Here is a 14,279-nt window from a genome sequence, read left to right as displayed (position 1 = left end):
TAAATAATATCGATATTAATTAAAAATTAATTTTAATAGTTTTATTGTAATTCCTATACTGACACATACCTTACATGACATGAACCGAGTAATATATATAACAATGGGACCTAGAAAAAGCAGAAGAAATAAAACCAAGAGGGCGATCACCAACCCGATGGGCGGACTCTGTGCGGGTGGTAGCCTCACCTCGAAATAACGAATTGGCTCCACAGGTCGCTATACCTGAGGAGGTAACTCGTCGTTTCCTCGACTAAGGCTTTCCAAGAAGGGTGAGATCTTTAGCAATAAAGATAAACGTACAAGAAAAATAAAAAATTTTCTTATTTCAAACTTTACAACTACCACTTGAAAACATGCAAAACATGAATTTAAGAAATAATATAAACTTGCTAATTTGAAAATAGCATAAAAGATAACATTAAAAATAAAAGGTACAAAACCAAATTTACAATCCAATAACATAAAAGCGAAAAATCGCCTTAATTCCTTTAACTCGAAATACTCAAAATGTTCTTGTAACGAAATATCTCTTATTTAAATTCCATCCCTCTCTCGATTGCTCTCAATGCTTTCTTGCCATTTAGAATAAAAGCCTTTTAGTTCTTTGTTCGATGTAATTCAATTTTACTGTTATTTGAAAATAATTGTATTCCGATTGATAATCTAATAACTGGAGATTTAATAAATCACTAATGGATTCATCTTTTTTTGTTAATTATAATTTGACTTCGATTAATATGATATAACTTACATAATTAAATCCTGAAAAAGTTTACGTAGCCGGAAGAAAACCTCACAGCTATAATTAAAAATAGAATATCTTTACTCCCAATAACGCTATTGGTCGCTTCGGTCCTATGACCAGCGGTAGATGTTCTGCGAAATAAAATGATTACAATCACCAAAATGTACCAATGAACTATAATTGCGTAATATTGCGTTCTGGTTTGTGGGGCCGCCAGTATTAAGGTAAAAAAAACTCTGAAAAACCGTAAAATTTTTCATTAGGTTTTTTAGATTTTTGTTAGATTAGAATGTGTTTGTTTTTGCTTTTCAACTTGTTTTTGGGACCAGTACCTTGTCTTCATGGAGTTTGTGGATTTCCGTGGCTGAGTACTAAGAACATTTCGCCTAAATTTTCTTAGGGTGAATAGTTATAGGAATAAAAGCGTTGAAGACGTTAATATATAGCTCATTTGCTATAAATAAATATACGGTACAACTTATTTAATAATTTCAAATATAATAAACAACGTAACGATAGCAAAGTAAGAAAAAGCGTCCTCAAAATTCGCGTTAGTACATATTTATATTAATTATAGTTTACTATCTGTTCTTGCAGACTTACTGGAAAAAACTTATTTAATTGTAATTTATAATATTAAAAAATAAATTTATGACACATTTTTCAGACATCGCTGGAAAACGTGATTCAAAATAGGTGTAAAAGCATTAAAACTTTTTGGTGAAATGTATGTTATACGTGCACACTTTGCAATCTATTACAAATAACCGATTAATTTGAGTTCAACCTATAACCAAACAGCCTGAATAAATAAAGTTAAGAAAACGAAAATTATGAACTTATTACTATATCAGTAAGGTTTAAATCTTGACGAGTATAAGCCTGTAACAGTTTACATGACATGGATAAAGATTGCTATATTTAATAACAAAGAATCACACAACGTTTATCATTACAAAAGTTTTTTTTTTAAGATAAAAAAATTCATTAAAAATTTTCAAGTGTCCAGGGTCGTTTAATAAATGTTATTAATAGAGCTACATAGAGTAACGAGTTGGTATATAAATGTGATTTAATTAAACAAGCAATTACGAGCAAGATGCCGGCGGTCGCACGTGAGGGCGGGTAACAAGGCAAAGCGACGCTTTACAGGCGGCTGCGCTGACGCCTCTTCAATTAGCGCAACAGACGGAAAATAAGCTGTGACGCCCTGACGCACACCAGCCGCCTCGCTTGCCCCGGATTACCTCTTTGAAGTATACTCAGGTGTTTAGGGGCCGCTTACTAGCTTTTGAATATACTTTTATCATTTATATATCAACATATTTTAACAACCACACGCTCATTCAATACTCCTACGTTCAGACGTAAAATCATAAACCATTTTTTACCAGTATTAAGTGGTTCATGATTTTTTACATGGTTTTCTAATTAATGAAACTCCAGAGATCACACAGTATCACTTTCTGTTCATTTCATTATCTCATTTATTACTCTTATCTCATTTTTTACATTTTATTATTCACTTATCTCATTTTTTACATTTCAAATATTTTGAGTAGTGTTATTATCTCTACCTTATTACAAGTGTTAGTATGGTCAGTTTATGTTCCGCCATATGAACCTAGGTTTGAGTATAGGCCTCATTCAACCGGTATCACATTACTTTGTCGTTACTTTCGGTCATCAAACCTTCTACACGGTTCGGTACTATGGTTCGCTCACCATTTATGTGCCGTTACAACATTGCTTTGGCCCAGTATTGTCGATATTGCAAACAATAAAAAATATTTCTATTCAGACTAGATTGGTTAATCGCTCTAACTAACTGGTTCTTTTGGGCACATCCTAAATTGGAAGAGGTTCGACTGCAAGCTTTCTGATCAAAGACAGCAGCTGATAGTAACTGATACACTTGAAAATATATACAATCTCACAAATTTTGAATAGTGAACCCTGGCCGACGGCAACTTTATACTAAGAGAGAAAAATCATTTGATATACGACTCACCTTCGAGAAGGCTGCCACAGTGGTCGGTCTTAGAGTAACGCCTCCTCAACAGGACAACGAGACACAACGCACCATTCACAGACCGTGCAACTTTAGAAACCATTTACATTATAAGTCCGGCAGGTGTGTAAGCTAATTATTTCTTTCAAAACAAGCATTCCACATAAGTATGGAGCAGCCACACGGTTTTCTTCTCACAACTGTCTCTGAATTCTGAATCGTGTTTCCGTTGTTAGCCTTGTGGGGCTTTTACAACTTCGTTGGTTACAGGGCTCGAGCTAATAAAGTGTTCTTAAAGTATACTATTTGCCGCCTCCCGGCGTCGGTGCGCTGCGAGGGACTTGCTGTGTTGCTACTGCTTTTCTCCTTTGATGGTGGTGTTAAAGTCGGCGTCGGCGTCGGTGTCTTGTTGTGTTCACACAACTGTATTTCATTTCAATTTGAATGAAGGAAACCTCTACAACTTATTACAAAACAATAACAGACTTCACAGAATTCATTTGAAGGAAACGAATTATATATTAAAAGATATTGATGTTGTTTCAATATCTTTTTAATTAAAGGATTTGTAGAGGTCCTGGTGTCTCGTGTACATAAGAGAGACAAATCTTATCGTCTTAATTAAGTCACCGTTAAGTTTCTAGATTCAGTTTCTAGTTTAATTACTCATTATCAATAACAAGAGTGAGCAAGGGAATAAAATACAGAATAAAACCGAATTAATGAACTCTGATGAAATGGCAAAAGTTTGTTGTTATTAATATTGCACAACATTTAATAAATATATAATTTTGGAATAATTAAGAGCACCAGTAGCCCAGCGGTAGAGTACTAAGACTTGCAATCGCAGAACGTGAGTTCGATTAAAATCTTATAGAATTCACACTTTGTGCATTAATTACATAGGATTGCCACTGCTCACGAACAAGTTTTCAGAGAATATCAGCAGCGTTCTTTGCGTACCATAATACCACACACCGCGATAGCCAAGCGTGGCGATTATGATATATCTGCCCATAGATATCTTTAGAGAAGGTCTACGCCTTGCGTGGGCGCCATAATAGTTTTTGTGCAACACAAATATGTTAATATTTAATGTATATGTGGATTCATTGCGCTAAAAAATATATAGACAGAAAACATGCATATGAAATAATAATATCAGTTATTAAAACTCTCATTTTTCTCAAACACAATGTATGAGATGGAATTTTAGCAAAATTAAAAGCATATGTATATTTACCTCAAAGGTAACTTTATTCACGTTTCGCCTTTATTAAAGCTTCGATGTTGAGAACTCTGAGTGAGTTACAAAGGGAATCTATTCCGGTGCGCTCAACAATACGTTTTTGATCTGACGCATGATGGATTGAACTCCGCCGGCGTTCTGTACGCCGAGTACAATAAATACATTAAATTTCACTTAATAAATTAATCAATACATTGTATGTTTGTAACATTTATAATCCTAAATCCATTGTTTCTAAAAAAAATCTCCACTTCTATTAGGTTTAAAATGCCTATCTATATACAGAAGGATTGGTTACAAGTGTAAAAAAAAGCTTCATAGTTATGAATAATATAAGAATTGGTTGGTTTATAATATTACTGTAGTAAGAAAAAGAGTTTTCTAAATTAGGATTTACACAAATTAAAATTAATTACTTGTTATTATCTGTCCCTGCAGACTTTCTTTAGTCTTATACTTCCTTTCCTTATATCAGTATGGTCACTTAACAGTGTGATTGGAAATAGGTGAAGAAGCTTTTATTGACAAATGCGCTGCTCTATTTATTAACCTATTTATAGGATTCCGTACTTTTAGAATTTCATTTTGTATAATTTCGGACTGGACGCTCAAAATAAAATCACTATTTTAATAAAGTTAAAATCGTTTCCAACTGAGGTGACAGCTATTCTCTCGTGATAAATTTTTTAATAATCCGTACAATTATAATAATTTAAAGAGAAATATTAATTTGTGTTATAAATAACTATTGCATCATGCAATAACCTTTATTTTGTTGTGACTGTAAAAAACTAATTGAAGACTATTAAACAGCTTTTAAAGTTCAACTTGAAGTCATTAAAAACATCTCACGAAAATGTTCCAAACGCAGATCCGTTTACCTACTACATGGGCGGTTTTAGAATGCTAATAAGAATAAAGTTAAATTAAATTCTGGAAAATTTTCATTTTTAATTTCTTTGTTACTCCCTAGTGATCCACACAGAAATATTATTTTCGAGAAACTTTTCACAAAAAAAGTGCACAAAGCGTACGTAATTGTTAAATATTTAAAGGCGAGGCCTATTTTATTAGCACGGCACTATTCTTCCAACCGCGATCGATTAGCTCGAATTGACGCCGTAACGTTAAACGATGAAATAGCTGTAAATGTTTTTATATGTTAATAAATACTGTGTATTTTAATATTCTTTTCCATTGAATTACCAACCATGTCTATGTCTATGTCTATGAGCTACTGATCGCCCGCTCGTTTTCCTTGGTAAACTATCCATCGTGGAAGAACTCGCCGGCAGCGATCAGAGAGGCCGTTGGTATTTGACATATTGCCCTTTTGTTTTGAAAGTGGCAGTGGGCGAGGCACATCGCTCGTGCAACCGATGGCCGCTGGAGCCGAAAGGTTCTCGAATCGGCCACGAGTCGTGAGTAGGCCCCCCACTAGGTGGATGACGAATTTGTGGGAAGTCGCTTGATGCGGGCAGCGTAGAACCCGTTATCGCGGTGACCTTTTGGATAGCCTATGCCTTGCAGCCTCGCACTTAAGACGAGTAATTCTTTGAGACACGTCGTCGTGATCTTGATTCTTCTGCGGATCTTCTGATTTCTGATTCGATCTCGCAGCGAAACTATGAGCATAGTTCTCTCACATGAGTCACATGAGGCCCGTCGTAAGCGCCCACGTTCTAGATCCGTATGTCATCACCGGCAACACACTTAAAAAGCTTCGCCTTCAGACATTGCGGTATTTTAGGCGAGAAGGTTTCGAAGCTTTCCAAACACTGCCAATCCGAGTTGGTTTCGGAAACATACTAAATTACCCTTCAATATTTTTTTTTATTTAAAACAACCTTCAGCATTCAAAAAAATATTTGTTTTTGTTGACAGCGTAAAGATGTACGAGCTCGTCGCTATGATCTTGATGCAGTTACTTCTACTCACCAACGCCTACGCCCAAACTGGTAAGTTTATTTGCTACTTACAATAGTAATTACATTTATTGTTATGAATACTTTTTTAACAATACTGTTTATTAACAGATTTTTGTAAATTAATGAAAATACCAAGAGAAAAGAAACAAGAAAAACCTACAAAAATTATATTTTGACCTTGCTTTCAGAAGTTATTATTTAATTTAAAATAATTATTACCAAATACCGAATTATTTTTTTTTTCTAAAAATATTAAAATTATCCTTTTGAAACGAATAGAAGGATGAGTAGAAAGTTGATACCTGAGTCAAATCCACTTTTATTGAGAAACAATATGAAAATCATTTGTGAACAAGAATTTACATATTTTATTTATTAACTAACTAAAATGATAGTTTCAAATCAAAACAATTTTGTTTAAAACAAAACAACATACCAATAAGTTGATTGTACGGAAAGTTAATATCATAACAAATATTTTTTTCATTTTCATTAATAAAATTAATGCCACGAAATTGACAGATTCATATGTTTTGTGTGTCGGGCCAATTTCAATGTTTACAGAAACCGAAGCACCGACTACTCTAACAACTCGAGCCTCAACTACGTCCACCACCACGCTCCCCCCGACCACGGTTGCTTGGGAAACGGAGACCCTGAACGAAGGCCAAGCCATACAGAAAGCTCTTCAATACTTGCTGCAGCATCGCCAACCCGACTGGGGCTGGGGCAATGACACTCATCACGTGATGCTCACCTTACAGGTAATTGTTGTTACATAGTCTGTTTTACATAAGTTTATTTATTTACGCTTTCATGTACACCAAAATAGTTATTAAAAAACACCTGGATCATCAAGGATATGTTACCGAATATATGTATATAAATATAACCGAATGTATGTATATATATTTTAGAGTCGTTTCCGCCCATAGACGCCCACTGCAATGCATAGATCTACCTTAAAAGCCGGTAGCGATCGCAGTTGTTGTGAGCAGTGGCAAACCTATGAATTTATTGCACAAAGCGTAAATTATAAAAGATTGCATTGAGGGAGTTGAACTCGCGACGTACGATCGCAAGTATCGGTATTCTACCGCTGGGCTACCACTGCTCATATATATAGATTATAACTATATACATGAGCAGTGGTATATATAACAGTTATAATATATAATGTAACATTTTTAGTTACTAAATAATGCGGCATTTAATTGGACAAATTGGACAAAACATTAGGAAATACGGTTATTAAGTTTAACCTAATATAATAAAAATAACAACTTTTCTTTTATTTATTTATTCATTGTATCCACATGCATGTATGTATACATGCATGTGTATGTGAGTATATGTTTATATGTATCTTGTGAGACTTTGTTCCTTATCCTGTACATGCTACAAACGGAAACTTGTACTGACCCCTTGATGTTTAAGTCGTCTGTTAAAATGCAACTATTTTTTAAGTTCCTTCAACGAGTAAAAATAAAATTAAAAAAATAGCTATTAATATTATAAATACATGAAACTCATTCTTAATTACATCGATTGGGTTTAAGAAAGTTCTTTTATAATTAAAATAAACTTACTTTAAATTTTTTAATTATGCATAATTTATATAATAATTGCAAAGCAATGTAATGTGCAAAACATTAAATAAACAATTCACTAGATGAGTAGTGTGATAAATAATCGTTTGATTCTTTTAGCTGGCCAACAACACCGGTAAGGAAATAGAGCAGCAAGGTCTGGAGATGCAGCTATCGGCTAAACAGATGGAGATTGAGATATTGCTGATGATGTCCAAGTTAGTTCGCGTTGTTCCACATTATTTCGAAAAAACTAAAAAACTTTTTTCAAGTTAATTTACAGTCCGTTTAACGAATTTTTTAGCAGGTTTTTGCTAGAAACATCTTATTTTCAAACTTTACTTCTTATACTTCGTATTACTAAGAAAAATATACCCAAAACACTTTGTAATAGTAATAAGAGTAAGCCGTTATTGTTACTTTGATATACTAAAATAATTTTAAAGTAACTTATTTAAAATTACGTATAAAACTTTTTTCTTTAGAAATTCTCAGCTAAAAACTATGTAGCTCCACAAGAGAAAAACCAACTTGTACATTTTATAGGATTTTTAAAGTGGTGAATGTACGGTTCACCCCTTCCGAAATCAATTGTTCCTTAAATAATTATATATAGTATAACGTAATATAATAATTAGAAAAAGAGTTACAAAATTTGGATTTAAAATTAATGTTAATTATCCGTGTTGCGTTTCAGAATGATCACCTATTCATATTGATTATTACTTTTAAAAATTGTTGATGCGTTTGCAGGTCCATTTTTTTTTAAATCTATTTTAATATGAGGAGAATATTCTTAGATGGGTTTTTTTTGAACTAAGGAGTTTTTATTATTGCTAATGTTTTATTTTCCTTCTCGCCAGACATCATGAGTCACCGCCCCCACTTGGACGCTTGGCTGCCTATACGCTGGCACTCGGCGCCCTGTGTAAGGATCCACGTTCGTTCCACGGCCGCGACCTGGTGGCGGCACTGCTACACCGGGAACCGCCTCACGACCTGGAATTCGCTTATGCTACCCTCGCTGCCTGCTCTTCAGCCGCGCATGTCCGCAGACGACATATCCGACGACTACTGGATATCGCCAATGCTGCTGCAGACCATAGCCTGGGTAATTTTTTTTGTTCAGAAAACATCCATTATATAATATAAAAAAGAATAAAGAATGTGTCCTAGTAATCACGTTTCTGTACCCTAATTTATCTCTGGCAACATATTTATTACAAGGAATGTTATCAGTAATTAAATACAATATTTAAAATGTAAAATAACAATAACATTGAAACCATACATATATAACTGATATTGTACTTGGTTTTTTAATATGAGAACTAAAAACGGACAGTCATAAATTACACGCAACGTTTGTAATAGATACGATATCAATGGTGATCTTGGCGCTGCGTTGCGTGGTACAAGACCACCGTCACCGCAGCCTTATCCACTTCGTGCGTCGCCCCATGGCCGGCCTGGCGCGACAGCAGCACCCTGATGGCAGCTTCGGATCCCTCACGACAACAGCCTTAGCTATACAGGTGACCTTAGACATTAACAAATAGGCAATTAATGTCGAATATACCTTTGAAATGATTGCACGTCGTTTCATTAGTAAATCACTAATAACTGAAAATGAATCTTACCTATATCAATAACTTGTAAACCATCTTTTTCTGTTTCATGAAATTCTCATTTTAATGAAATATAATGAATCTCTTCTAAACGTGTAATTCAATTCTAGTATGAAGAAAAATAGTTTTGTTATTAAGGTTGTCTCCTTTCTTTCCGATATTTTAGATATTACTAGATAGATATTTAAATATTTTATTTCACATCACAATGACACACACACAATTACACATACAAAAATATACTGTAGACGAAAAGCTACACTTAAACTTAATGTAGTAAAATTATTAATAATAGTTAATTATAAATATTTTCGCAGGTATAATTAATATGTGGTCCTGTCTTATGGCATAGGTCATGATTCAGTGACAAGTGGGCGACCCTGACTGTGCAGACCCTCACCTGCTAATTATTGGGAAGAGCACACATTACTTATTATTGCTTTATTATGACCACCCTATAACTAATTTAATCTATATCCATTTTTCGCATACAACTGCTTTCGAAAAAGCGCTTTGAATACCTACGAAGCACTTGTGCAAATATGATTTTCATTTGGAGATAACCTAAACCGAGAATCTCTCTTGTAGGCTCTTGCGCCCAGTAACTCCATTGAACGTACGCGAAGCTCTCGGGCTTGATGACCTAATTTTTCAAAATAAATAATTTAACAACTCGCGGCGATGCTCCTGAGAAGACCTTTAGATCAGTGGCCCTAAAGTAAGACTTTTTGCCATGGGAAATCCCGTTGATATGTAAATAACAAATAATAAAGAAATACAACATCTTTCAATAACAAAAATAAATATTCGTTTTTAAAATCTCGGCTACATCTTAATCTTATCTTATAATTTATAATGGTAACGCACAAATTAAGATATTATTACATTGATTTAATGTATTAAAGATTATATAGAAGACAAATAAGTTTTGAATTAGAATAATGTTAATTTTCACGTGAAAAATAAAGGCACGATCAAAGAACTACTATTGAATTTCTTGTCAGGTGCTTCTCGATAAAATCATAATTCCGAATCTCGCAGTAGTGTATGAGGAAAATTGGAACCCTTAAAATTATGTATAGATACTTATCTAAATATACATTATATCAAAGTCTTGAATTTTCGCAGTTGCTTATCAAAGCCCAAACATAAGAAAAAATATTGTTTCGTTGTTTCAAACTTAATGAGTTTTACCAAAACAGGAAATCGCAACAGTTAATAGTCTTCGATTTTTTTCAACTGCCGTATTAACTATAAATGTTCTAGGCTCTGGAAGATTCAGACAGTGGACCCGGCGCCCACCAGCATTGGAGTCTTCCTGCGGCCAGGAAATGGCTATTGGAGCGGCAAGCAGCGGACGGTGGCTGGGGCGACGTGGCAAAGACCGCCGCGTCGGTGGCAGCGCTCACACCCGCCTCCCTGGCAGCCGTGCGTCCGCCGCACTGCAGCGACAAACTCCTGGACAGTCGCCACGAGCCTCTCGGTATTGTTACTTAAAGCCAAAATGCCTTCAATAATAAATATTGCTACTAATGCCTAGAGTTCTAAGCGCCTTGTCCAAACTAAATTTGGCACATTTATACAAGAATACATTAATTAAAAACAAATAAAAAAACAATAAAAACTGTATAAGTGTATTTATGAAAAAATATTACAGTAGTTATTTAAATATACATATATACATTTTGTACATACCATTAATAAAATACTTTTTATATCTCGCCCTGGTCGCACAGCTATGCATAAAATGGACGCGTTTTTAAAAAAGCAAATTAAATTCGGCGCATCAGTAGTTATAAGGTTAAGAATCGAAAACACTGTATCTCATCCATTTAATGTATACGGTCAATGTACACAATTTTATAGCACATTATCAAACGACGGTCAATCTATTTCTAATCCTAAATCTCTTTATCTCCTTGTTGTTCAAGAAATTTATTAAGGAAAGATTTTGCCAGAAGGCATATAACTATTTTAGAGTTTTTTCACGATAGAGATGTTTGAAAAGTATTGTTCTAGTTTTGTAAGAAAAAAAATATTAAAACTATCATCCGAAAAACTACTAACCCCACTGAGTTTCTTGTTAGTTCTTCTCAATAGGTGGCGCGTTACGAACTAACTTAAACTTTATTTTAAGCTGACCATTATGAATTATTTTAATTTTCTTATATAATAAAGCTACTTTGATTTTCAGACAGTAACGGTGGGGACGGCAATCTAAAGCTGGCGTACCAATCTGGCCACAACCACAACGACTCCGACGCTCGTAACGTATCCTTCACCTACACGCTGTGGCTTGGCACCAACGTAACCGAGAACTACACGCTTTACATGGTGGCGCCCAGGTAAGAGTTCTGAGTAGAGGGAGATTGTATATTATAATTGAAATGTTAGTTATCTGAGATAAACCGTATTACTGTTCCATACGGAATGCTATTAAGGGACGTATAAATTGTCTAAATTTCATGACTATTTTCACACCTGCGGAAATATTATCATAAAGGTTATTAACAACCGCGCGGCGCATGATTTATAGTCATGTTGCACTTTAGCCGTTTCTCGAAGTCCAAAATGACTATTCTCTCTTGTTTGAAGTGTGACATCGGTAGTGACTCCTGGGTTAGCAATTAGCTGACAAAATATGTAAGGAGAAGCAGTTGTAAAATCTCATCATTCCATTAAAATTAAACATGACAAATTTCAGACATTCATAAAAAACAACAGAAATAATACTTATTTCAAATTTTGAGACTTTTTATACCATAAAATTGGGATTATGCGAGTACGGAATATATTAACACCTCATCAAAAACGTAAAACATGGTAAAAAAATGTATAGATTTTTATCCAAAATAATTATTCCACAATCACGCCAGTATTCCATTTCAATTAGGATTGAGAACCCGTTCACTCTTATGGTTCTCGACTCCTAAAGGGTAATGTGTGTATTTTTTAATTTCTTAAAGTTTTTAATTTTATTTTTATTACATTTGCAGGAACATATCGTTTTATCACGTAATGCAAATGGCGGCGGAGCAGGACCCTAAGTTCAAGTTTGAAGCAAGCGAGTGGCCCAATGGCCACTACGTTCACACCCTGGCTGGCCATAAGGAGGAACCCATGGGATACCACTACTGGCTGCTGTACCGCCTGCCGGAGGTCCCCGACCCAGCAAGCCCTCCCGGCAATCAACTTGTCGCTCCAGTTGGTTAGTTCAAACATACATTATTATTTCCACAGCTTAAAGAAAAATCGTACATAGGTACTAATACGCATTACTGTGATGCGGTTTGAATCGCGGCTAAAGATTTATTTAACAAGCTAATGAATAAATTTGTTCAGTGCTATTTATGTAATGACATTGATTTTTCTGTTTTGATTTTCAGGCGTCGACGACCTCCTCGTGGAAGACGGCGAACACTACCTGTTCTGGTACAAAAAGCTGTAACTTCAGAAAAGGAAAACGAATAAATATTTCGCTTCTCTCTCATGCATCTCTGTTTATTAAAAGTGAGATTAGAATTCCATTTAGATATAGATACATTTAAGTAATAAATTTTCGTATTCGCAAAGTTGGTTAAAAGTTCATGTTTACCAATAGTTCTTCATTTAAAAACATTTATTTACGTAACTTTAAAATTATACTTTGAATTAAAAAAACACATTCCGTAAAAATAAGTTATAAGAATTGTTATAATTACTAAACCTTTCTACTGTTTTATGGAGAACCATGTTTATAAATTCTTTTAACTGAACAACAAGAACGATCTAAGGCGCTGGCAATTGTTTTAATTGTATATTCGCACATTTTTAATGCTTAAAATATACTAACATATTCTATTATCATTTTAAACTATCAATTTACTCCAGAAACCATAGTGCAATAATTTTATGAAATAATGTGGGATATATTGTTTCACGTATTCTTTTATACATGTTTTCATTTTTCAAAGTTAACTTTTTACATAAATAATCTTATCCCATAATTCATGAATAAGTTAAAGTAATATGTAAGATTTTTCTAGATTTTTAATTAAGTCATTAAATCGAACTTTCTCTATCATCTCTAGTCACTTTCTAAATATAGTGAGTTCATTTTCTAGACATTTTATCTATCTACCGGAGTAAAATTGAAAAAAAAAACTTTTTTAACATTAATTCTGCATGAATAAGTAGTTTATAGTAAAATGTAGAATCTGATGAAAGCGCACAGACGTTTCATTAATAATTATAATCATAACAGTATGAACGTAGTAAATATTATTGTAAAATTAAAATTTATATTAAGTAACTTTGGTATAATGTTTCACGTTTATGAAATTTATCTAAACTAATACTAATATTTCACATTTCTGTGAATTAATAAGCGATTTAAAAAATTCGACGTAAGGGATATGTTACAAAATTTATCACTTTTTATTCTGAGTATCATTATCTATATTATTCTATCTCCTATATTATCTGTATCGTGTATGTATACATATTGTATACATATATTTTGCTTTATCTGTTTTATAGTTTTCGATTTTTCCCACCAAATGATAATTTTTTGGTATATTTGGCCAGTGGTAATTATTAGAATGGAATTACACCAAAATTTGTAATATTGGTGCAATTCCGTTCTAATAATTTTTGTCGTTCTTTTTTAATGTTAAAATCAAAAAAATAATTGATTGTTACATTAAGCTTGTCTATTTAATGATCCTAAATTGTGTTGCTGAAGACGACGATGACGTATAGTGGCCAAATTTTCATTGTCTCGACTCTATTCACAAATCATATTTATATTTCATGTCTGTCATCAACATTTCTAATTTATAAATGAATAACTTTCGTCTAACCATTCACTTGTAAGTAGAATTTATATTAACCGTTGGGTAGTCTTATGAAGATATTGTAACATATCCCATAAAACACAAGATTACTATAGAGACACTTAATCTTAAAGTAAATAAACATTAGTAAACATAGCTGTTAAAACTGAAGTTTTAGGGTAGGCTATTTATATTGGTTACGCAATAATTTCTTTATTTTATATAAGATATTTTCTATGGTAAAATATAATAACATTCATACTCTTTTTTGTAATATCACGAAGGGTTTTTTTTATAATGGCATAACAAAGG

At 33.5% G+C, this 14,279-nt stretch overlaps 1 protein-coding gene across 1 annotated transcript in view; it reads left to right on the top strand.

Annotated features, from left to right (window-relative positions):
- Positions 1-13,064, top strand: part of LOC137924131 (uncharacterized protein CG3556) — an 83,967-nt gene extending 70,903 nt beyond the window's left edge. The window contains exons 2-10 of the mRNA XM_068767470.1: positions 5,893-5,966; positions 6,501-6,700; positions 7,646-7,743; positions 8,389-8,636; positions 8,900-9,060; positions 10,420-10,636; positions 11,348-11,498; positions 12,150-12,361; positions 12,540-13,064. Coding sequence (XP_068623571.1) covers positions 5,900-5,966; positions 6,501-6,700; positions 7,646-7,743; positions 8,389-8,636; positions 8,900-9,060; positions 10,420-10,636; positions 11,348-11,498; positions 12,150-12,361; positions 12,540-12,601 — 1,416 coding nt within the window. The 5' untranslated portion in view covers positions 5,893-5,899 and the 3' untranslated portion in view covers positions 12,602-13,064. The remainder of the gene's footprint in view (positions 1-5,892; positions 5,967-6,500; positions 6,701-7,645; positions 7,744-8,388; positions 8,637-8,899; positions 9,061-10,419; positions 10,637-11,347; positions 11,499-12,149; positions 12,362-12,539) is intronic.
- Positions 13,065-14,279: the final 1,215 nt, after the last annotated feature.

This window comes from Battus philenor, unplaced genomic scaffold (assembly GCF_028537555.1).
Source record: "Battus philenor isolate CCGP_79_NKW_IND1 unplaced genomic scaffold, ilBatPhil1.0.hap1 SCAF_23, whole genome shotgun sequence".
NCBI lineage: Eukaryota > Metazoa > Arthropoda > Insecta > Lepidoptera > Papilionidae > Battus > Battus philenor.
Note: the sequence above shows the minus strand (reverse complement) of the source record. Positions and strands in the feature narration are given on the sequence as shown.